The following is a 21201-nucleotide window of genomic DNA, read 5'->3' as shown; positions in this document are numbered from 1 at the left end:
CCTCGTGTCAGACAGTAGGACCGCAGTGGGGTGCATTAGCCTGCTCGTGTCAGACGGTAGGACCGCAGTGGGGTACTTTAGCCTCCTCGTGTCAGGCGGTAGGACCGCAGTGGGGTGCATTGGCCTCCTCGTGTCAGGCAGTAGGACCGCAGTGGGGTGCTTTAGCCTCCTCGTGTCAGACAGTAGGACCGCAGTGGGGTGCATTGGCCTGCTCGTGTCAGGCAGTAGGACCGCAGTGGGGTGCATTAGCCTCCTCGTGTCAGACAGTAGGACCGCAGTGGGGTACTTTAGCCTCCTTGTGTCAGGCAATAGGACCGCAGTGGGGTGCATTAGCCTGCTCATGGAAAATGTTGACCAGAGGACCCTGTACTTGCTGTCTGTCGCTCCAGAAGGCACACCCCCCACTCCCCAAGGTCCTTAAGACCCTGGAAAGCACATGCACCCTTCACTTTGTGTATGCGTGGTCTGGGGAGTTTCCCCAACAGGCCCTTGGCCCGAAAGAGAGTGACTATTATTGAGTATCCAGCTGGGTGTCAGTCCCAGGGCCTAGGACCCCACGGTGGGGGAAGTATCCCTTTCCTTCTACTTTGCCCTGCTTGGAATGCAAAGTGCCCTAGAGAAGGGCTGGAAAGGCCCCCGTCCTCCAGTCAGGGTGTCCGCTTTTGGATTTGGCCTTCACTGTGACAAGACTGAGGGAAAGGGCTGAAGAGAGCAGGTGGCAAGCCCAGCTCCTCCAGCAGGTACCCCGTTCCCTCCAGTGGGTCGCAGGAGGACAGAACTAGCAAATGAGATATGGTTCCTGGGGCATAATCCCACACCTTTGGTGCTGCTCTTCTTCTCTGCAGTGTCGGGAAGAACCACGAGAACGAGATTCGCTACCACCCGTTCCGCATGACGCCCTACCTGGCTAAGGTGTGGGACCAGCAGGGTGGGGAGAGACAGTTCTGCTGCCTCCTGCTGGCAGAGCGCGTGCACTCAGGCTATGAAGGTAACAGCTCAGCCTCAGACAGGGAGGGGTAACTCCCACAGTGCCAGCATAATGCCTGTGAGACTGGCTGGCACCAGTTCTCCAGCCTTGGCCTCTGCCCCGTCCCTGGGCACAGTCTCCATCTTTCTTGGGACTCAGCACACCCCTGCTGTCATCTGGCCCTCCCAGTGGAAGTTCAGGGTTCCAGACCATTGCTTCAATCCCTTCTCTCTCTTGCCTTTCACTGGCAATTGAGAACAGCCCTGACAGGCCTAGGGCCCCAGTCCCGCCCATCCTCGTCCCCTCCCCCACAAATGCCTCAGCCACTTGCGCCCCTCCAAAGGGTGAAGGGCAGTAATATCACTGCCTGCTCCAGAACCCCAAACAGACCCTCACATCCAAAAATAAACTGCCAGGCACTCCTCCCTCCCTCCCTGGCCCATCCTAACTTCTTCCTGAGGTTGCCTGCCTTCCACGTGTGCCCTGGCTTCCCTGGATGAGTCAGCTGATGAGCCCTGGCCCCTGTGTACCCAGCATCTTCTCCACCCCCAGTCTTCTCTCCACTATCTCCTTTGCCTGGCTCTGTTCCCACCGACCTCCCCTGTAGAAACCCAGTCACGTGCAGCTCACCTGACCAGTGACTCTCCTGGTCCCACTAGCCCTGCAGCCTCCCAGTCTCCAAAAAGAATTCAGAGCCAAAGGATCCCAGGTGCTATGCCACCTTGGTCATGTCCTTCTGGTAATCCCCCGAGACTGCTTTGTGACACCTCGGTCCTTGTACTAGCCACAATCCCTGGCCAGGAATCGTGGGCACTACTGAGTATGTCCCGTGATTTCAGAAGTCTCTAAAAGCAGGTGCAGTTGCAGCTGCGTGACCACAGGAAGCCAGCTGAGTCTGTGGACTTCCATTCCTCTCCCTGCTGTTAATGTCGTCTTTTTAAAAAAACACTTATTAAAAGTGAAATGTTTTAAGTACATGACTTCCTGTAGGATGTGTGATGTGTCCCTACATGCAGAGGATCTGCAGTATCCAATAAAGATTTATAAAAGGTCAACAGGTTATTCCCCAAATTATCAGTCTCTTTCAAGCATGAAAAATTTTGGAATTTTGAATGTTTTATCCATGAATTTGGGAATAGAGGAAAATTTGAGGCATGTGACTTCCTTTATGCAAATTACTACTTTTGCCACCTTAAAAACTGTGAAGTTCTTCCACACAGTGACATTTGCTGAGAATTTTGAGTATGTGACTCATTTTTCTAAAAGTAATTTGTTCAAATTGTTCTTGTTTCATCTTAAAAATCCTGAAGATAGCCTTCCAGCAGGATTTTGCTAAGAGAAGTCTGTTTACTAGTCCCAATTTACTAAACTAAAACGGGTCCACATGAAGTAGGGAAGGCCAGCTGGGGGTTACCAATGTAGGGGCCACCTACTGTCTATGGGTTCTTCAAAGTCCGTGTTTTAATTTTTTAAATTTTTCTTCAGCTACCTGTTACTCTGAATCTAGGTGTGTTTTCTGGAAGTTTTAATATAATGACACTAAATATGTATTTCTTAGAATCAGAAATGTGTGCAATATTCTGTTCTTTCAGCTCCTAGAATTCCTCCTGAAAAGAGAATTTTTACAACCACCCACACACCAAATTGTTTGTTCCAGGACATAGATGAAAGGTAGGTGCTGCTGGCCAGTCCCCTCTGCCTACACTGCCTGCTGGCCGGTCCTCTCTGCCTACACTCCCTCTCTGCTGCCCCTTGTCTTGGAATCAGTTTTACATTCTTCCTATCATCAGATTCCATTGCAAGATATTTAATGTTTTATTATCTTGGTAATTACTTCATAATAACTAAATAAAGCTCAAGCCCTTTGCATGTTTTAACATGAAAGCTATTTAGCTTAAGTCAAGGCTTCATGTTGGTTTTATAATTACATGATAATGGACAAAAATGTTTAACTATTTATAGGCAATGAAATAATTGGGAAGTTATGCTAAAAACTTGCTAAGACATGACCACAGTGTAATTGGGGCCTTTTGGAGAGGTGGTGATTGTTCTGATTGAGCTGTTTAACTCGCTTTGAGTAAATGATGGTACAGGCAGGGATAGTGAGCCTGGGGCCAGGTTAGGATTGAAGCTGCAGGTGCCATGGGCAGGATGCCAGCAGAGCTCATCTTCCAGTCTGTGGGCCAGAGGCTACTCCAGGGGACAGGGGCCTGTCTGTACCTCTGCTCAGAGCTCCACTCAGGTCCCTCTCCCTGAGTCTCCCATCCTGAATGTTGTAGCAGTTGTGAATGACCCAGACTCAGCTGCACCAGGTCCTGAGGGTGCCCTGACTGACATGCCTTCTCCCAGTCTGTGCACGGAGGCATGAAGACATGGGGAGTGCTGTGGGCCGCTGACAGTCAGGAGGGGGCGAGAAGGCATGCTGGGCTTCCTGAAAAGGACCAGGTTGCCTCCCCACTGTCTGCACCTGGTCCAGGGACACAAGGTCCCCACCCCTGGAGTCAGGCCATGCAGCCTCATAGGGAAATTCTGCTCTAGATAGATGGGAATCCCTCACCTCCAGGTTGCTCAGGTGTGTTCCCCAGACACTTGTGACACAATCCACCAGAGAGACAGTTTCCAGATGCAAGTTCCTGCACCTCACCCAGCCTTGCCCGCTCAGGACCGTGGCGTGGAGCCTGAGAGTTGCATCTGTAAAGGTCTAAGAACTGTCTGCAAACTCCTGGCGCGTCCAGCTTAGTCTGCACAGGGAGGTTGGGGGCAGGTGCACATGGCCCTGGTGGTGACGGTCTGCAGAGCTTTCCATAGTAAAGACCTGCAGACAGCTGGGCTCATAGCCACAGTGTGGTCAGGGCTCCTCTTCCTCCTCCCCTTCCTCCTCCTCCCCCTCCTCCCCCTCCTTCTCCTCCAGGGGAGCCTTGATGGGGAGAGTGCCAGGAACATTCTGTACATTCTGTCTAAAGGAAAGCATGGAGCCTGGAGAGAGAGTGCCTCAGACAAGGAGAAAATCAAAGAATGAGGCCAGGCCAGTGAGAAGGATCCGGACAACAGGGAGCAGGGGCGTGTTGATCTAGACCCAGAGGGAGTGTCCTAGCACAGGAGCAGGAGAGCCTGAGAAAGCTTCTGTGTAGGTGCGAGGAGGAGGAGGCCCTCAGCTAAGGCAAGGAGTGGGCTCTGCAGGGAGCCAGCAAGACCACTAGTGGGAAGCAGGCATGGGCCAGAGGGCAGAGGCCTCACCAGTCACCACGACTCCTGGAGAAGCCATAGTAAACTGACTCCGCACAGTGGCTAAAGAAATAAGTGAAGGAAAATGACCTCAGCTGGAAAAGAGGCTCCCGGGAAGGGTTTTCAAGGGCCCAGGCAAAGCTTATTAAACAGAAATCCACACCAGGCCACCTGTAGCCAAATGAATTAATGACAAAAAAAGAAGATCTTAGGAGAAGAAAAACAAAAGCATTGTTGCCCTTTATTCTTTTAGGAGAGAAGGCACAAAGCTAAAGCACTTACAGCCCTAAGAAGTGGAGCTTCACTGGGTGTCTTGGATGCATGAGTTCACTGGAACCTGCATTTGCTAATAAACTAAAAGATAAGCTGGTCTCCGTTAGCCCAACTCCCAGATTTTTGACGTCTAGGGAACTTGGGGTCTGGCTCCTTTTTCTAATAAATAAGAATGTTCTGGGTGGTGCCTGTGGCTCAAGGAGTAGGGTGCTGGCCCCACATACCGGAGATGGCGGGTTCAACCCCAGCCCCAGCCAAAAACTGCAAAAAAAGATGAAGAAGAAAGGCTTTTGGGTGGCTCAAAAGGGTAGGGTGCTGGCCCCATATACCAGAGGTGGCGGGTTCAAACCCTGCCCTGGCCAAAAACTGAAAGGAAAAAAAAAAGTTAGTTCTTAGAGGTAACTTGCTTGATGTTTGGAAGCTGTGTCCAGCATGTGTCTGCTTGCCTTTCAGGGCAGTCCCCCTGCTGGGCTACCTACCTCAGGACCTGATTGAGACCCCTGTGCTCCTGCAGCTTCACCCCAGCGACAGGCCCTTGATGCTGGCTGTCCACAAAAAGAGTAGGTCCCCTGCTCATGGAAACCCTCCAGCATTTGAAGGGGCTTGTGTTCAGTTAGGGCCTCTTCCTGAGACCAGCCCAAGCCCTGCAGGTCAGATCAGCTAAGGATAAGCCTGTGGGGGGTGCCCCCTTCCCATCTGAGCCCTCACATCATCAGCACCGGGGGAGTAAACTCCTGGGAGCTCCATTGTGGCCAGGAGTCCCTCAGCTATGGCCTGAGTCCTTGGTGTCTCATTTTTATTGTTGGTTTTGATGACAGATGGGAGGGGGGAGACCTTTTTACTCGTGTCTCAGAAGGTGCTAACCAGGCCAAGGGAGGGACTCTATATGTCCCCAGCAGGCCTAGCCATCGCTCTAGCAGACAGGAAATAACCTCTCTGTTTTAATTTAAAGCAAAAATGGGAGTTTGAAAGCAGTGGCTCTGAAGAGGTATTTGCAAGTGATCCCAGACCTGAGTGTCCTGACTTGTCTTTTCTCTCTTGTGAACCCCATTTGCTCCTGTCCATACTCTGAACACTATTGTCCCCCTCCTAGTCCTGCAGTCCGGTGGGCAGCCTTTTGATTATTCCCCCATCCGCTTCCGGGCTCAGAATGGGGAGTACATCACACTGGACACCAGCTGGTCCAGCTTCATCAACCCCTGGAGCAGGAAAATCTCCTTCATCATCGGGAGACATAAAGTCAGGGTGTGAGTATTCCGGCTCTCCCGTGGGGTCCTGGGCCATCCTCACTTCACCCACGGTAGTGTAGGGAGGGGCTGAGAGACCAGGACCAAAGTCACCTCCTGCCACCTCCCAGTGGGGAGCCCTGGGCAGGCAGGCAAGGGTGACCTGCCCTCTGGCCCACTGGGAGGGACCTCATTCAGGCAGAGTGAACAGGTGACAGCCTGGGAGCTGCAGATGGGAGGCGGGGGGCCTGATAGGCAGCACAGGGCTGCTGTCCGTGCAGCAGCCTTAATAAGATGAGTTGGAACCTCACAGGGGCCCTTTGAATGAGGACGTGTTCGCAGCACACCCATGCACAGAAGAAAAGGCCCCAAGTCCCAGCATTCAGGAGCTCACGGAGCAGATCCACCGGCTGCTGCTGCAGGTGGGTGTGGGGCCTGAACACCCTGCTTGCGATCCCTCCTCGCCCCCAGCACATCCACTCAGCTCCATCTGTCCTTCTCTGAACATCCAAGGGCCAGTGTGGGCACGGTCTGTGCAACCCAAGACTGTCCAATATACCCTCGGCTTTTTCCAGCCTCATATGTAGACATTGTGTCTGAACCACAGCTACAGGAGATGCGCCCAGGCCCACACCCGTCCCCATGCTCTGACAGGGGCTCTTCCTGTCACCCCTAAGTGACCTCCTGCTAGTGTAGGGCTCCCTCCAATCCAGTGTGACCATAGTCAGCTCCAGTGAGTAGGTTTCTGCTTCTCAGTTGCCACAGGACAGGGTGTGAAACTGTGTTTGCATCAGTCTTTGTTTTTAAAACCCCTCAATGGACTGTTGAGTGTTAGCAGCTGTGCCTTGATGAGAGGGTTGAACCAGTTCCTCTGTAGTGGAGTCTCCTCACTGACTGCATATCTGGGGATAGGGCACTGGGGTGGAGGCCAGAAGTCCACCTCTGGAGACTTTGACCTCAGGGCTCAAACCTAAGCCCCCTTTGTTTGTGCCATGTGACCTTGGACTGGTCGGCGGCCTCTATGGGGCAGGGATTGGGAGGATTACCACAAGCTGAGGCTCTATGGTAAGCTTGGTGGCCCTGGCCAAGTCCACAGCACTGTCTGCTGTCTCCCCAGCCTGTCCCCCACAGCGGTTCCAGTGGCTACGGGAGTCTGGGCAGCAACGGGTCTCACGAGCACCTCATGAGCCAGACGTCCTCCAGCGACAGCAACGGCCATGAGGACTCTCACCAGAGAAGAGCCGTATGTCCCCTCATTCTCTTTCCTGAGGAGATGAGTCTGCTAATGCGAGTGAACAGAGACCTTGGCGGATACTGAAGCTGTTAGAACCTCCGCTATTTCCGCCTACTCTATAAACTTTGTTCACTTGGGCCTCATTTTAAAATCTCTCTAAGAGTCAAAGCAGCTAGAAACTAGGTAAAGATTTGCATGAAACTTACTCATAGCAGGCAGACCAAGCAAAAGTGAAGATTAACGGGGGCTAGAAGGAAGAAATGTGGCCTGGCACTTTACCTTGCCTTCTTTATCACTCTTGGGAGTGGTCAGGTCAGTTTTACAGATCGGGGCATGTCTTAGACTGGGAGGCTGGATTGTCCCCGCTGCCCTCTGCTCTCACTGTGGAGACAGACTTGGGCGCCTCCCAGAGTAACGTGTTCATTTTGTTTTTCTTCAAGGAAACTTGTAAAAGTGGTAACAGGACCAAAACGAAAAGTCATCATTCTCCTGAACCTGGAGAACAAAAGAAAAAGTCCAGTTCAGGTAAAATGTTAAATACACACACACACACACACACACACACGTATATACTCATTTCCTTAATAGAGCTTAGTGTGACCGTGTGAGCAGAGGGGCCGGGTTAGTGCTACTCTGGTGGCAGGAACGCACCCTCGGTGTGGTCCCGTCTCTCCTGATTCGGCACAGTTCGCCCTGTTCAGACCCCCATGATGAGGCCAGGGCAGCATGGGCCTCACTCAGCAAATGCTGCTGTCCATAGTACCCCGAAGGCCCGTCCAGGCAGGCTGTTCTCTGCCCTGCATGCATTCCTTACATGGGCACACACATGTGTGCACCCCAATCCTTTGGAGGGGGGGCTCTTGCTCTACCTCGTCTCCTACGGGAAGCGTCCCATGAGGACTGGGGAGGCCCAGTGCATACTCTGGCCTGCCCTATGTGTGTGCTGGACTTTGTGCTGGGTGTTAGGACACACTAATGAGCTGGACATGGCTGTGTACTCGAGGGCCCCTGAGAGTCAAATCCTTATCACAGTGCAGACACCTCGGTGGAGACACTGGCTCTGCCCAGGAGGAACGTAAAGCACTCAGGGTCTCACTGGCCCCTCAGGCTTAGGCATCCATGCAAGAACCAGCCTCTGCCACTGCTGAGTGCCCGACCCTGGGGACAGCCTTGACCCCAGTGAGAAGCAGGCCCAGGCCTAGGTCAGAGCTCCCTACAATGTCCCTCCACAGATGGCACCATGGCACTCAAGCCAGCTGGCTGCCAGGTACCAGGCTGTCACTGAACTCCTGTGTCTGTGAAGCATATTAGTCCCCAGCCTTACCTTTAGGTAGAATTAAAGTGCTTTACAGAATGTGTCATCTTTGGGGGAAAGTATTAAGTGAAAGAACTATTTGGGGTTTTTTTAGAAGTGCCAAGTAGTCCCTCAGCTCAGATGAAAGCTGTACCTGCTGCAAAGAAGGACAGCTCAGGAGCCAGCTTCTCCAAGGCCAGCATGCCAGAGGACCTGGCCTGCAGGACCCAGCCCACCTGCTCCTACCAGCAGATCAGCTGCTTGGACAGCGTCATCAGGTACCCCAGCGGTTGTGACACCCCTGTCTCATGCACCCACTGCCTTTTGTGTTGTGAGATGGCACGGCTCACGCCCTTCACCCAGGTACTTGGAGAGCTGCAGCGAGGCCGCCACTCTGAAGCGGAAGTGTGAGTTCCCAGCCAACATCCCCACACTGAGGTCCAGCGACAAGCGGAAGGCCGTAATCAGCCCCATGCCCACCGGAGGTATCTGTTCTTTCCTGAGCTATTCAATGTATGATAATTGCACCCTCCACAGTGGAATCAGATGCCATCTCCAGCCCTGGAAGGTCCCTTCTTCCCTCCCATGTCAATTCTGAGTGGCTTCTGTAGATCTAGTATGAGGGTGTAGGCTGTTTATGTCCAAAGCCAGCAGCCTCCTTACGAGCCACAGGTGATGACCATTCATCTTGGAGCCTGGGCTGTGAGGACAGGAGCCCAGTGGGGCTGTCCTGAGTTACCATTCTAGGGCTTCCTTTGCCCCACATCTAAGAGGAGCCTTGGCGTGTGAATGGAAATGCCCCATTAGCCTGAGGCTGCTTAGACATTACATGTGCTGCAAGAGGTCCTGCCTAGCACCAGAAATAAGAGTCTCCCATTGTTGAAATGAGCACAGTAGATGGAATAGCCATGCTGTGTTCTGACAGTCCCTGCCCCAGCCCTCAAGGAAGGAGAGCAGGCGGCTGGCTGACACTGCCTGGGTCACTGTTGGCTCCTTCAGGGCTCTGACAGAGGCCCCACCCCTCAGGCCTCGGAGTTTAAGTGTATAACTATTCCCACGTGGAATTTCCTCTTCTGTGCTTTTCTCCTTTGAATAAACACTAAGGACAAATCATGCCCAACCTGAGCACTTATGGAATGGGTGTGACCAGCCTGGAAGGGGCAGGTTGCAGTCACTGGGGGATTAGAACGCTGCCGGGACAGGTGGCCTTCCTTACCTGAACGTTCGTTTTAACTGTGCTTTTGTGTGTGTTTCTGTCTTGTCTTATAAAGAGGCAGTATTGCCCTCCAAAGCAAACGGCCACACGGAGGTCAGAACTCACCTCACCTCGCTGGCTCTGCCCAGCAAGGCTGAGAGCGTGGTGTCCCTCACCAGCCAGTGCAGCTACAGCAGCACCATCGTCCACGTGGGGGACAAAAAACCCCAGCCGGAGTTAGGTATGACTGTGGGCCCTTCCATCAGAGAGCAATTTGATTTCAAAAATAGAAAGGAGACATTTGGGCTCGGCGCCTGTGGCTCAAGCGGCTAAGGCGCCAGCCACATACACCTAAGGTGGCGGGTTTGAATCCCCAGCCCGGGCCCGCCAAACAACAATGATGGCTGCAACCCAAAAAATGGCTGGGCATTGTGGCGGGTGCCTGTGGTCCCAGCTACTTGGGAGGCTGAGGCAGGAGACTCGCTTGAGCCCAGGAGTTGGAGGTTGCTGTGAGCGTGATGCCATGGCACTCTACCCAGGGAGACAGCTTGAGGCTCTGTCTAAAAAAAAAAGAAAGAAAGGAGACATTTGGCTGCCATCTTAAATTTGTCTTTAAGTTATCTAAGTGCAGAAGAATCCTGCCCTCACCCAGTGAGCGGGTTCCAGGAAATCCAGTTGCCCGAAGCGCAGAGGTGGCCTGGGACAGTCCTTCAGTGCTGTGATGCCACCTGGTGGCAGCCAGCTGCTCTGGCATCGATGTGGAAAGCTGAGGGTGGGGCTGAGCCCCTGGGTGGGCGCTGAGACAACTCAGAGCGCTGCTGGACCGCCCATTTCCCTGGTGAGGCTGGGGCCTCTCCTCTGCCCAGTCTCAGTGCCCTGGGAAAAGATGGGATCATTATCGCTCTCTGTTTACATACAGAACCTAGAACAAGTCTTGCAGCTTAGTGGCTGAGTTTTCTTGCTCTTCAGAATTGTGTGATCAAAATGAATCCTAAATTCATTTCATTTTAGGGAGATGATGAAGAAAAAAGTGCATGTAGGCCCCGAATCCTGCCTTACAAGACGGTCAGTCGGCCCCACTTGGCCCCTGTCCTGTCTGCCTCCACAGTCCCACAGGATGTCCACTGCCACTGTGCATGGTCCTGAGCCCAGAGGGACAAACAAATGTGGACTTTGCTGTGTTCTAAGAGCTGAGAACAGCCGGTTCCCTGCACTGCAGCCTGCTCAGCTGCAGGGCTCTCAGCCAGCCTGCAATCAGGCCTTTCATGCGCTGTTTTTACCTTTTACTGTGAACTTTCTCAGAAAGCTAAACAGAGACATCGTGAATTTCATCCTCATGCCTGAGCATCATTAAGTGATCTGACATGTGAATGATTTGTCTTGTTCATAAGTAGTGGGCACCTGTAGTCCCAGCTAGTTGGGAGGTGGAGGTTGGGAGGATCACTTGACCCCAGGAGTTTGAGGTTGTAGTGAGCTGTGACAGTGCTATTGCTTTCCAGCCTAGATGACAGACCTGGACAGAGTAACAAGACCCATTTTCAAAAAAGGGAATAATAATTCTTTTTTTTGAGACAGAGTCTCAAGCTGTCACCCTGGGTAGAGTGCTGTGGCATCACAGTTCACAGTAACCTCCAACTCTTGGGCTTAAGTGATTCTCTTGCCTTACCTGCCCAAGTAGCTGGGACTATAGGAACTCACCACAACACCCAGCTACTTTTTGGTTGTAGTTGTCATTGTTGTTTGGCAGGCTGGGGTTAGATTTGAACCTGCCAGCTCTGGTGTATGTAGCTGGTGCCCTAGCCGCTTGAGCTACAGGCACCAAGCCAGGGAATAATTTTAAAACAAAGGGCATGCAGCTCAGAGACTTGTTGTCTTATATTACAGAGATGGTGGAAGATTCTGTGAGCGGTCCTGAGTCCCTGGACTGCCTGGTGGGCCCTTCCCTGCCTTGTGGCCTCAACCAGGAGAAGGAGCCCTTTAAGAAGCTTGGCCTCACCAAGGAAGTGCTCGCTGCGCATACCCAGAAGGAGGAGCAGAGCTTCCTGCAAAAGTTCAAGGAAATAAGAAAACTCAATATTTTCCAATCTCACTGCCATTATTACTTACAAGAAAGATCCAAGGGGCAGTTGAGTGAACGAAGTAAGTAATAATGCCTGAATTAAAGATGGGCTTTTAAAAACTTTATTCCTAATGGTACTGAGTCCAGGGGATTTTGAAATGTGAAATGTTGGGATTTCAGAGGCATTAATTTGTAAGGCAGCTATTAGAACTTCACTGGCATTGCAATCTGCTGCTGTGACCTCCATAGCCCAGGGAGGGCTCTCAGGATATAACCTCATGTCCCATGGGTTGTACTGCTATAGACACCAGCTGCTGGCGCAGGCTGGCCCCTGTGGAGTGCAGGATCTGGGCTAGTGGCCATTGCTGCTGTGGGTCCTTCATCTGCTACCTATACAGCTGACTTAGGCAGGGCCCCACTGCCATCTGACCACACTGACAAGACCCCTCAGAGGATGGGCACTTGGTGTTGGGCTCTCCAGGGCTGGGCTCCCAGCTCCAAAATGGAGCAGAGTCCATGGTGTGTGAAGCTGATCTTTAAGCCAAGAACATCTGGGGAGATGAGGTAAATTAGCTTCTTCTCCTCTCTCCTGGTCCAGGAGCCTGGCTCCTGCCCTCCAATACCTTCCCATACCCCACAGACCAGGCCTGCATTGGTCAGATGAGCCACACCTTCCTTAGCTCCCTGAGTCACTGGGGCAGGGTTTAGAGCTAGTGAACCATAAGGACCCAGCTCCCCTAGATTTCTGGGCAGACACTGAAGAGAATGCCTAAGAAATTAAAGAATCCTACAACCTTATTAAGGATTAGTCTTTTCCACTCTTTTCTTTCTTTCCATCTTCTGAGGACTCGGGGTTACTGCCAACCGCAGGGATTTTCCATAGAAATTAGGAAAATGTGCCCTCTGCAGCCCTGCCAGGCCCAGATGTGTTATCCAGGAATCGGTGCTTTAGCCACTCTTCCCAGGGGGGACAGACTTCTTATAAGAAGAACACCAGGTAGAAAGGCTGAATTGCGAAACTTCCAGTCACATAGCCTTTTGCCTTCAGCATGTCACAGGCATGGGACTCCTTGGCACAGCTGACAGATGACCCTGCACACCTGCTGCAGAGCCCCAAGTTACTCTGTGAGATGGGAGAGGAACTAAGGCTCCCTGGGGGGGAGGACTGGGGACACACCCAGACTCCCTTATATCCTCCTGAAGAAAGTCTGTGCCAGCAGCACTTGTCACTGAGTGGAGAATGTGGTTCCGGAAGCAGGTGCTCCCCCTGCTGGCTGCACTTGGACTTTATTTGACAGGAGGGAGAGGAAGCGTCTCTTCTTAGGGAGCAGTAGTGACAAAGCCTATAAAGTGAAAACTGGGGAAGTTAGACCAGGCCAGTGGATCTGCCTGACAAATTTCATAAGCCAGTAGTTATTTACCCAAATATTGGTTAACAGTGGGGACTCGCGTGCTTATTCATTTATTTATGAAAGTAGAACCTATTTATTTATTTATGTATGTATTTATTTTTGAGATAGCCTCACTCAGTCACCCTCGGTAGAGTGCCCTGGCATCATTACAGCTCCACAGAAACCTCAAACCCTTCAGTTCAAGCAATCCTCCTGCCTCAGCCTCCTAAGTAGCTAGGACAACAGGTGCCCATCACCAGGCACCAGCTAGTTTTTCTGTTTTTAGTAGAGATGAGTTTCACTCTTGCACAGGCTGGTCTCAAACTCCTAAGCTCAGGCAATCCACCCATCTTGGCCTCCCGGAGTGCTGGGATTACAGGCGTGAGCCACCATGCCTGGCCCTTTTTACCTTTTTAATACTACTTCTTACATTAGCATTTCATAAAAGAAAAGAAAGAATGTGATCCTACAATTCAGGGCTGTCCTTCAATTGGCCGAGTTTAGTTCCATGGAAAACCTAACATTTTCCCTGATTTTTCTCACTTTACCAAGGATCAGGGAAGACCATCAGGTAGACCCTTGGACTGGCATTTGGGAACACAGGACTGTGGAACTAAGAGATGGCTTTAGGGTTCTGAGATTTGTGTCTCTAAGATTTTAAGTCAGATGGTTTTTCCATGTTTTAGCTGCCTCTGGACTAAGAAACACTTCTGGAATAGATTCATCTTGGAAAAAAACTGGAAAAAACAGAAAACTAAAGTCCAAACGAGTCAAGCCTCGAGACTCCTCTGACAGCACCGGGTCGGGGGGTCCTGTGCTCCACCGACCCCCACTCTTAGGCCTGAATGCCACTGCCTGGTCACCTTCAGACACATCCCAGGCCAGCTGCCCCACTGTGCCCTGTCCTGCTCCAGTGCCCACTTTCTCCCTGCCCGTGTTTCCAACAGCAGGGACTCTGGCGGCCCCGCCTGCAGCTCCTCACGCCAGCTTCACAGTGCCCACTGTGCCCATGGACGCCCAGAACCAGTTTGCAGTCCAGTCCCCACCCTTCCCCACACCCTTAGCCCCTGTTGTGGCTTTCGTGCTACCCAGCTACTCCTTCCCCCCGGGTCCCCCAAGCCTGCCACAGGCCTTCTTCCCCGGCCACCCTCACTTCCCCAGCCATCCCATGCTTGTGACCGAGATGACCTCTCCCTCACAGCCCAAGTTCCCAGGCCAGACCTCTACCCCTAGACAGCCATGTACTTGTCCAGCAACCCCAGCCACCCCAGCCACCCCACCATCAGCTGTAGGCCGGGCCTCCCCGCCACTCTTCCAGTCCCGTGGCAGCTCGCCCCTGCAACTCAACCTCCTGCAGTTAGAGGAGACCCCTGAGGGTGGCACTGGGACTGCGGGGACAGTGGGAGCCACAGGGATAGCAGCTGCGGGGCTGGACTGCAAACCTGGCACCTCTCGGGACCGACAGCCAAAGGCTTCTCCAACTGTAAGGATTTCCTAATGCTCTTTCCCTAAAGTAGGTCGCAAATAGCACACATGACAGGCTGCGAGCTCCTGTACGCAGACATGGGCTTTTATGCTGTGGTCCCAGTGACCATGTGATCTGCTTGGTCCTGTGTGCTGTGTCAGGACTGAGCTCCTTGAACTCTGGAGTTATATGTGCCAGAAAGTAGTGTTTCCTAGTTAAAATGATCCCATCAGAATAGATTTTTTTGGAGCTTTTTACCATCTTGCGGTAGGCATGAAAGATGATAGATATAGAATTCCAAAAAGTGACATGTTGAAGTAGTACTTATGGACCTCAAATATTTTTTTCTTTTTGAGATGAGGGTCTTGCTATGTTGCCCAGGCTGGTCTTGAACTGGTCTCAAGTGATCTTCCTGCCTTGGCCTCCCCTGTAGCTAGGACTACAGGCTCAGACCACTGCACTCACCTGTAGGCCTCAACCTTTTAAATGACTCTTTAAAGATAAACCACAACCAGTTAAATGAGGGAACTAAGGTTCCTCAGAGGGCAGTGCCAGCTGGCTCTGGTGCTCAGGGAAAAGGTATGCTTCCATAGTCCCGGACCAGTGACCCTGGTTTCCACCCCCTGAAGCCTTAGGGACACAGGTGTGGGGTTCTTAATCGGTTAATGGAGTTATAATTTCTTTTCCAGTCAAGCACTTGTGTATTTCCAAATGAGTTTGGATGTGTAGCAGCATTGGCCACAGTGCAACCCATAGGCCCTTAGTGGGGGGCGTTGTCTGGAAGGGTCCTCTCATTTGCCTGAGGGTTGAGAGCCCCCTCAGAAATATACTGGTTCTCCCACTGCACCTCCCAGCTCCTTATTCCTGTTGCTGGGGTCCTGGGCCCACAGGATCAGGGATGCTCTCTAGGCCAAACCCACCCTTAGTCACAAGGCAACCCCCATTGGGAGTGCAGAGCCCTCCCCCATGAGGGGAAGGCCTAGGGTGCTGCAGTTCAGAGCCCCCCTCCCCACGAGGGGAAGGCCTAGGGTGCTGCAGCACAGAGCCCCCCTTCCCCACGAGGGCAAGTCCTGGGGTGCTGTGTGAAACACTCTCCCAATCCCACACTGCTGTGCAGGAGGAGGGGACCAAGCACGACAGGCTCCAGGGTCCCTCCTGAGATCAGATGTAACTAGATGCCATTCCCAGCACACAGCAGAGCGCTCACTGTGCAGTCTGCTATCTTGGCCCTGTGTGCTGTGTTGTGACTGAGCCCCCTGAACAGCCATGTCTTCTTCTCCCTGTCCCTGAAGCATCACGAGTCCTCAGAGGCCCAGAATAGTGACGCCCTCTCCACGTCCAGTGACCTGCTGAACCTCCTATTGAATGAAGACCTCTGCTCAGCCTCAGGCTCAGCCCTGTCTGGGAGCGCAGCCTCCGCCACCTCGGACTCGCTGGGCTCCAGCTCACTGGGCGGCAATGCTTCCCACAGCGCGGCAGGTATGTGGATCCTGGGGGAAGTGGGCATGTGTCTCCTCTTGGAGGAGCGCTGACCTCCCAGAGCAGCCCCCACAACCCATGAGGTCCACACACACTCTCCTGAGCGAGCTGGGAGTCTGTAGCCCACCTGTTTGCTTCTGATTTCTATGTTACTACAGGCCCACACAGTGGGCCCCTTGTCAGCCCCTTGTGGGATTGTCCCTCAGATTCCCCAGGGGCCAGTTTTCCTTCCTGAACTAGTTCCACTTGTGGGAACACAGGCTGTGGCCACCTGCAAACCTTCACTGCCTGGGGTCTCCCAAGTGGGGTCTGGAGCCACGAGAACCAGAAATGCACATGCTGTCCAAAATCTAAGCTCCCTCCTTCGATGGAGCGAGGCTTCCTCTCACCTGCCCTTGCTGGCAGGCATCTCTGCTCAAGTGAGGCTGGCTGCAAAGTGCTCCAGGCTCACTCTTCTCTGCTCTGAGTCTGCAGACACAGAGCTTGGGAGAGAGGGACCCAGGTTTCCAGGACACAGCTTCACTTGAGCTTCTCGAGGCCTCCCCCAGAAAAGAACCACCTCTGTGATACTAACAGATATTCTGCTTTCTGATACACAGACCATTGCAGAATTGGGAAGAGAAGGGGAAAACCCACCAACACAGATGCTCATTACCTATTAAAGTTCTTCAGTCCTAAAATTTCATGGTTTCATATAAGCATGTTAGTGAAGGTTTAATTTTGTATTTCAAGGTTTTGACCCACCACATGTTGTTTTTAAAGGCAGTAGTGACACAAGTCACACCAGCAAATATTTTGGAAGCATTGACTCTTCAGAGAATAATCACAGAGCAAAGCTGAATGCAGGCATGGAAGGCAGTGAGCACCTCCTCAAGTGTGTCCTGCAGGACCCCATCTGGCTGTTGATGGCCGATACGGACGACAGCGTCATGATGACGTACCAGCTGCCAGCCCGGTACCCACTTGGCCTCTTCCTAGGAACCAGGGAAGCTGGGCTTAGGAAATGCCCAGAACAACAGGATAGGGCAGGACACTTCTGTGAGAGATAAAGCTGGAGCTGTGTGCAGCAGAGAGGCAGGCTTCCGTCAGGGTGACGCTGGGTTTCCAGGGAGCCCTATGGAGTGACATCCTGCATCCTGCAAGGAGGGAGGGCTCAGCTCTGGTGAAGCATTTGTGCCAGAGTCAATTCTTTTGCCCCCTGGCCAGTAACCTTCTGGGGCAAATGAGGTGTCCATCTGTGTGTCGTAGAGTTGAATAATTCAAAGGTCAAGGTAGATGACCAGTCCAAGGCTGGTGGTTGCTTGGTAGTGACCCTGGGTCTGTGCCCAGGCTCAGAGTCCAGGTCAGGCTGCTCTGTGGAACTAGATGTGAGTTCAGCCCTTGAGCAGCACTGCCTTGGAAAGGGAAGCTGGGAGAGAGGGAGGGAGTGAGGGAAGGATTAACTCCTGAGGCCTCAGGTTGGCTAGGGGAGACTGGATCTCCATCTCTGAGGTGGCTGCAGCCCAGCCCAGTGTTGGCTGGTGGCAGGGGAAGATTGCCCTACCTATTGTCTGGGTGGTAAGAATTTCTCAGATTAACCACACTTGTGCAGAACCAGGGTATTCGTACCTGCAGCTACCCAGCCCCATGTCTAAGTTAAAAGATAGTAAAATTAAGTCTTGACCCGGATTGTCATTTTAATGGAACGACTACAGATTACTTACTAGGGAGATTAAGTTACTGTAAACGGGATAGTTGATTCCAAATGAACGAAGAAAACTACATTATTAATACTGAAAGAGTTGGTAGAAAATGAGTGTGTCTTTTAAAAAAAGAAACTCTTAAAACATTCTGAAGCTTACCTGTTTCTAAATATTTTGTGAAGAAATTTAGAAACAGTTTTGAAGGAGGACAGAGAGAAGCTGAAACTACTGCAGAAGTTCCAGCCCCGGTTCACGGAGAGTCAGAAGCAGGAGCTGAGCGAGGTCCACCCGTGGATGCGTGTGGGCAGCCTGCCCACGGCCCTGGACGTGGCGGTAAGCTCACAGTGTGCTTTCCTCGTGTGGCCCTGGGAGGCACTATGATGGAGACTCCCTATTCTATCTTTGCAACTTTTCTGTAAATCTAAAACTTCTAACATCAAAAGTTTATTTTAGAAAAAGGTACTGCGAGGCCAGGAAGTCTGCCTGGAAAAAGCCTTCCTCCTATGGCTTCACACTGTTTCTGCAGAGGGTGGAAAATCTAATCTTAATCCCCTGCTGAAAACTGAATGTTTTTTCCTTTGCTCAATTCTGTTTTCTATTTTCAAAAAACTACAAGACCTCGCCTGTCGTAATCTCTCAGTATCCATGGAGACCATTAAGCAACAGTGGTAGTGCCACATTTCTGCCATCACACTCATGGGCTGTCCCTCTAGCTGCCCTGCAGGTCCCCAGATGGATGCATCCAGGCCTTCTCTCCCACTCACTTCCAGGCGGTTTTGCCCTGCCACACTGTGGAAGCTGCTCTTGTCAAGGTCCTCCGGCAGCTGCACTGTCATTCCTCTGTCCTGTCCTGGGGGACATTTTGTGGCACAGGCAGTGGACAGCTCACTCCTTGGAGCTCTGTCTCCCCTTGGCCTCAGGCTGCTCTCTGGGCTCTCTGCTCTGACCCCCCGGTTCCCTCTTTGGTCTGTACCTCTCTTCTGTATGTGCTCCCTCCAGTTACCACCTCTTGCCTCTGGACTTGAAATGTAATAGTATCCATGTGCAGAGATTCCCTAGCATCCACTTCTGGCCAGCCTTCTGGCCAGCTTATTGTGTCCAGAACCAAACTCCTCACTATCTTCAAGGAAAACCAGCTTCTCCACCTCTTGTCCATCTCATTCAAGAACAACTGCCTCCTTCTGTTGCTCAGGCCACAGACCCTGGAATTGTCCTGGACCCTCCTTCTCACCGTCCCCTCCCATGCATTAGTAAACTCTGGGCTCAACCTTTTAGGTGCACAGAGCAGCCCCTTCTCCTCACTTCCAGGGCCACCACCCACGTCTAAGTCAGGAGGGTGCTGGCCCCGGTGTCAGAGCAGCCCCTTCTCCTCACCTCCAGCGCCACCACCCACGTCTAAGTCAGGAGGGTGCTGGCCCCGGTGTCAGAGTAGTTCCAGCTACATTCAGTATTCCCCACATCCCCTGAAGTCAGACCATGTCACCCACAACTCAGACCCCTTCCAGTGCTGCCCCACCTCCCTCAGAGTAAATAGTCACATGCCCACTCGGTCTGCCCTGCTCACTTCTCTCCTCCATCTGCCTTGTCGCTGCCCCACACTCTCCTCTCCAGTTCCACAGCCTGCGGCCGCAGGATCCTTACACCTGCCCTTACGTCTGCCTAGAACCCTCTTCCCTCAGCTGTGTGTGTGGCTTATTCCAGCTTCAAGCCACTGACCACTGGGCCACTGCTGCACAGGAGATTCCCTGACACTCAGTGGCTTGATACAACAAAACCTATTATCTCACAGTTTGTGGGCCTCAGGAATTTGAGGGCAACCTAGCTGGTTCTGACACAGGGTCTCCCCTGAGGTCGAAGGTGAGATATTGGCTGAGGCGTCTGTCGTCTGAAGGCTGGTGGACTGGCTTCCACAGCAGCGCACTGCAGGCCCATCGGGCTGTCCTGGCTGGGCAGGAGGCCTCACTTCCTTGCCATGGGCACTTCTTCATAGCATGGCCTGGGTGTCCTCATGACATGGCTGATGACTTCCCCCAAGAGCAAGAAGCGCCCTGCCTCTTATGACTGAGGAGCAGCAAGCAGGCATGGCATCGTCTTTGTGACAGACCAGCCCAGGCTTACGGGGAGGAGAACTAGGCCTATCTGCTGAGAGAGGAATAGCACAGAATGTGTGGATGTGGGCCAGGCCCTGTGGCTCACGCCTGTAATCCTAGCACTCTGGGAGGCTGAGGTGGGTGGATTGCTTGAACTCATGAGTTTGAGATGAGCCTGAGCAAAGGTGAAACACTATCTCTACCAAAAATAGAAAAACTGAGGCAAGAGGAGCGCTTGATCCTGATTTGAAGGTTGTTGTGAGTGATGAAGCCATGGCACTCTACTCAGGGTGACAGCTTGAGACTCTTGTCTCAACAACAACAACAAAAAAACCAAGAATATATGGATGTGTTTCAAAAGCACAGCATCACCTTTCGTGTGGCATATTCTGAATGTCCAGTTAAAATCACAGCTATCCTCTGCACACACTTGGTCTGCATGCTGTTCCACATCAGCACAGTGCTTTTCCTTCCTGAGTGTACCACGGAACCCTTCCTGTCTAGGTTACTGTCCCGTCTCCTCTACCGGAGCGTCATCTCCCTGCAGCGGGACTTTTCGTCCTTGTTGGCAGCCTTGTGGCTGACACCTGGTCACCTATACCTTAAACATTTTTGTGATGGCAATCTCTGATCTCATGGTTATTACTGATTTTATGTTTTTTCTTTTAAGGAATGTGTTTATTGTGAAAACAAGGAAAAAGGCAGCATTTGTGTGACATATGAAGAAGATATCCCTTCTCTGGGACAAAGCGAAGTTTCAGACACCAAAGAAGTGGAAAATGGACCCCCCTTGAGTCACAAGAATGAGGAACAGACATAACCCTGCCCCCCACCCGAGAGCCAGTGATCTACATTAGACGGTGCTTAGAAGACAGGAAAGAATCTTTGCGTTTGTTTCTAATGAAATGGACACATATTTATGTTGCTTTTTTTGTTTTAGAAAAAAATCATAGTTTTCTGAAGGAGTGACTTAAAACTGTGGAGGGTGGGAAGGTTGGGGAAGAAGGGCATTTTATTTATTTATTTTTTTTGAGACAGAGTCTCACTTTATCACCCTTGGTAGAGTGCTGTAGCGTCACAGCTCACAGCAACTCCAGCTCCCAGGCTGAGGTGATTCTCCTGCCTCAGCCTCCCGAGTAGCTGGGACTACAGGCACCCGCCACAACGTCTGGCTATTTTTTTGTTGCAGTTTGACTGGGGCCGGGTTCAAACCCATCACCCTTGGTATATGGGGTCAGCGCCCTACCCACTGAGCCACAGGCACTGCCCAGAAGAAGAGCATTTTTATATTTAAAATATAAATAAGGAGTTTTATGAGATAGGGGAAGAGATTTTATTTGTTATTTAACTTGAGAAAGAGTGAAACTATTTGTGAGTGTCAGAGAAGCTGCCTGGCTCTCAGAAGTCATTCACCTGTGATGAGTCCCTGTCTGGTGCCCCAATGGCCACCTCTGGGTCATCCCACGGCACCTGCCAAGCTATGACAAATGCTCAGGATGCCACATAGGACTCCAGGCTTAGGGCTGTGGCCTTCCAGAGCTCTCCTAGGGTATGTCTGATCAGATCAAATTCTGCCCTCTCTTGGGAGCTGCTTTTTATCTAAATTTTAATTTAGTTGATC

General features: G+C 51.9%; 1 protein-coding gene across 2 annotated transcripts in view; it reads left to right on the top strand.

Moving 5' to 3' along the window:
- Positions 1-20631, top strand: part of PER2 (period circadian regulator 2) — a 40412-nt gene extending 19781 nt beyond the window's left edge. For both annotated transcript variants that reach the window (XM_023518233.1, XM_012810437.2), the window contains 16 exons: positions 846-988; positions 2560-2638; positions 4919-5025; positions 5559-5712; positions 6005-6113; positions 6809-6934; positions 7366-7450; positions 8335-8497; positions 8583-8704; positions 9491-9655; positions 11299-11553; positions 13551-14347; positions 15622-15808; positions 16571-16763; positions 17673-17823; positions 20251-20631. In XM_023518233.1, the coding sequence (XP_023374001.1) occupies positions 846-988; positions 2560-2638; positions 4919-5025; positions 5559-5712; positions 6005-6113; positions 6809-6934; positions 7366-7450; positions 8335-8497; positions 8583-8704; positions 9491-9655; positions 11299-11553; positions 13551-14347; positions 15622-15808; positions 16571-16763; positions 17673-17823; positions 20251-20400 (2986 nt within the window). In that variant the 3' untranslated portion in view covers positions 20401-20631. The remainder of the gene's footprint in view (positions 1-845; positions 989-2559; positions 2639-4918; positions 5026-5558; positions 5713-6004; positions 6114-6808; positions 6935-7365; positions 7451-8334; positions 8498-8582; positions 8705-9490; positions 9656-11298; positions 11554-13550; positions 14348-15621; positions 15809-16570; positions 16764-17672; positions 17824-20250) is intronic.
- Positions 20632-21201: the final 570 nt, after the last annotated feature.

Source organism: Otolemur garnettii, unplaced genomic scaffold (genome assembly GCF_000181295.1).
Source record: "Otolemur garnettii isolate 467f Iridium unplaced genomic scaffold, OtoGar3 scaffold00133, whole genome shotgun sequence".
NCBI lineage: Eukaryota > Metazoa > Chordata > Mammalia > Primates > Galagidae > Otolemur > Otolemur garnettii.
This window is presented reverse-complemented; position numbering and strand designations above follow the sequence as displayed.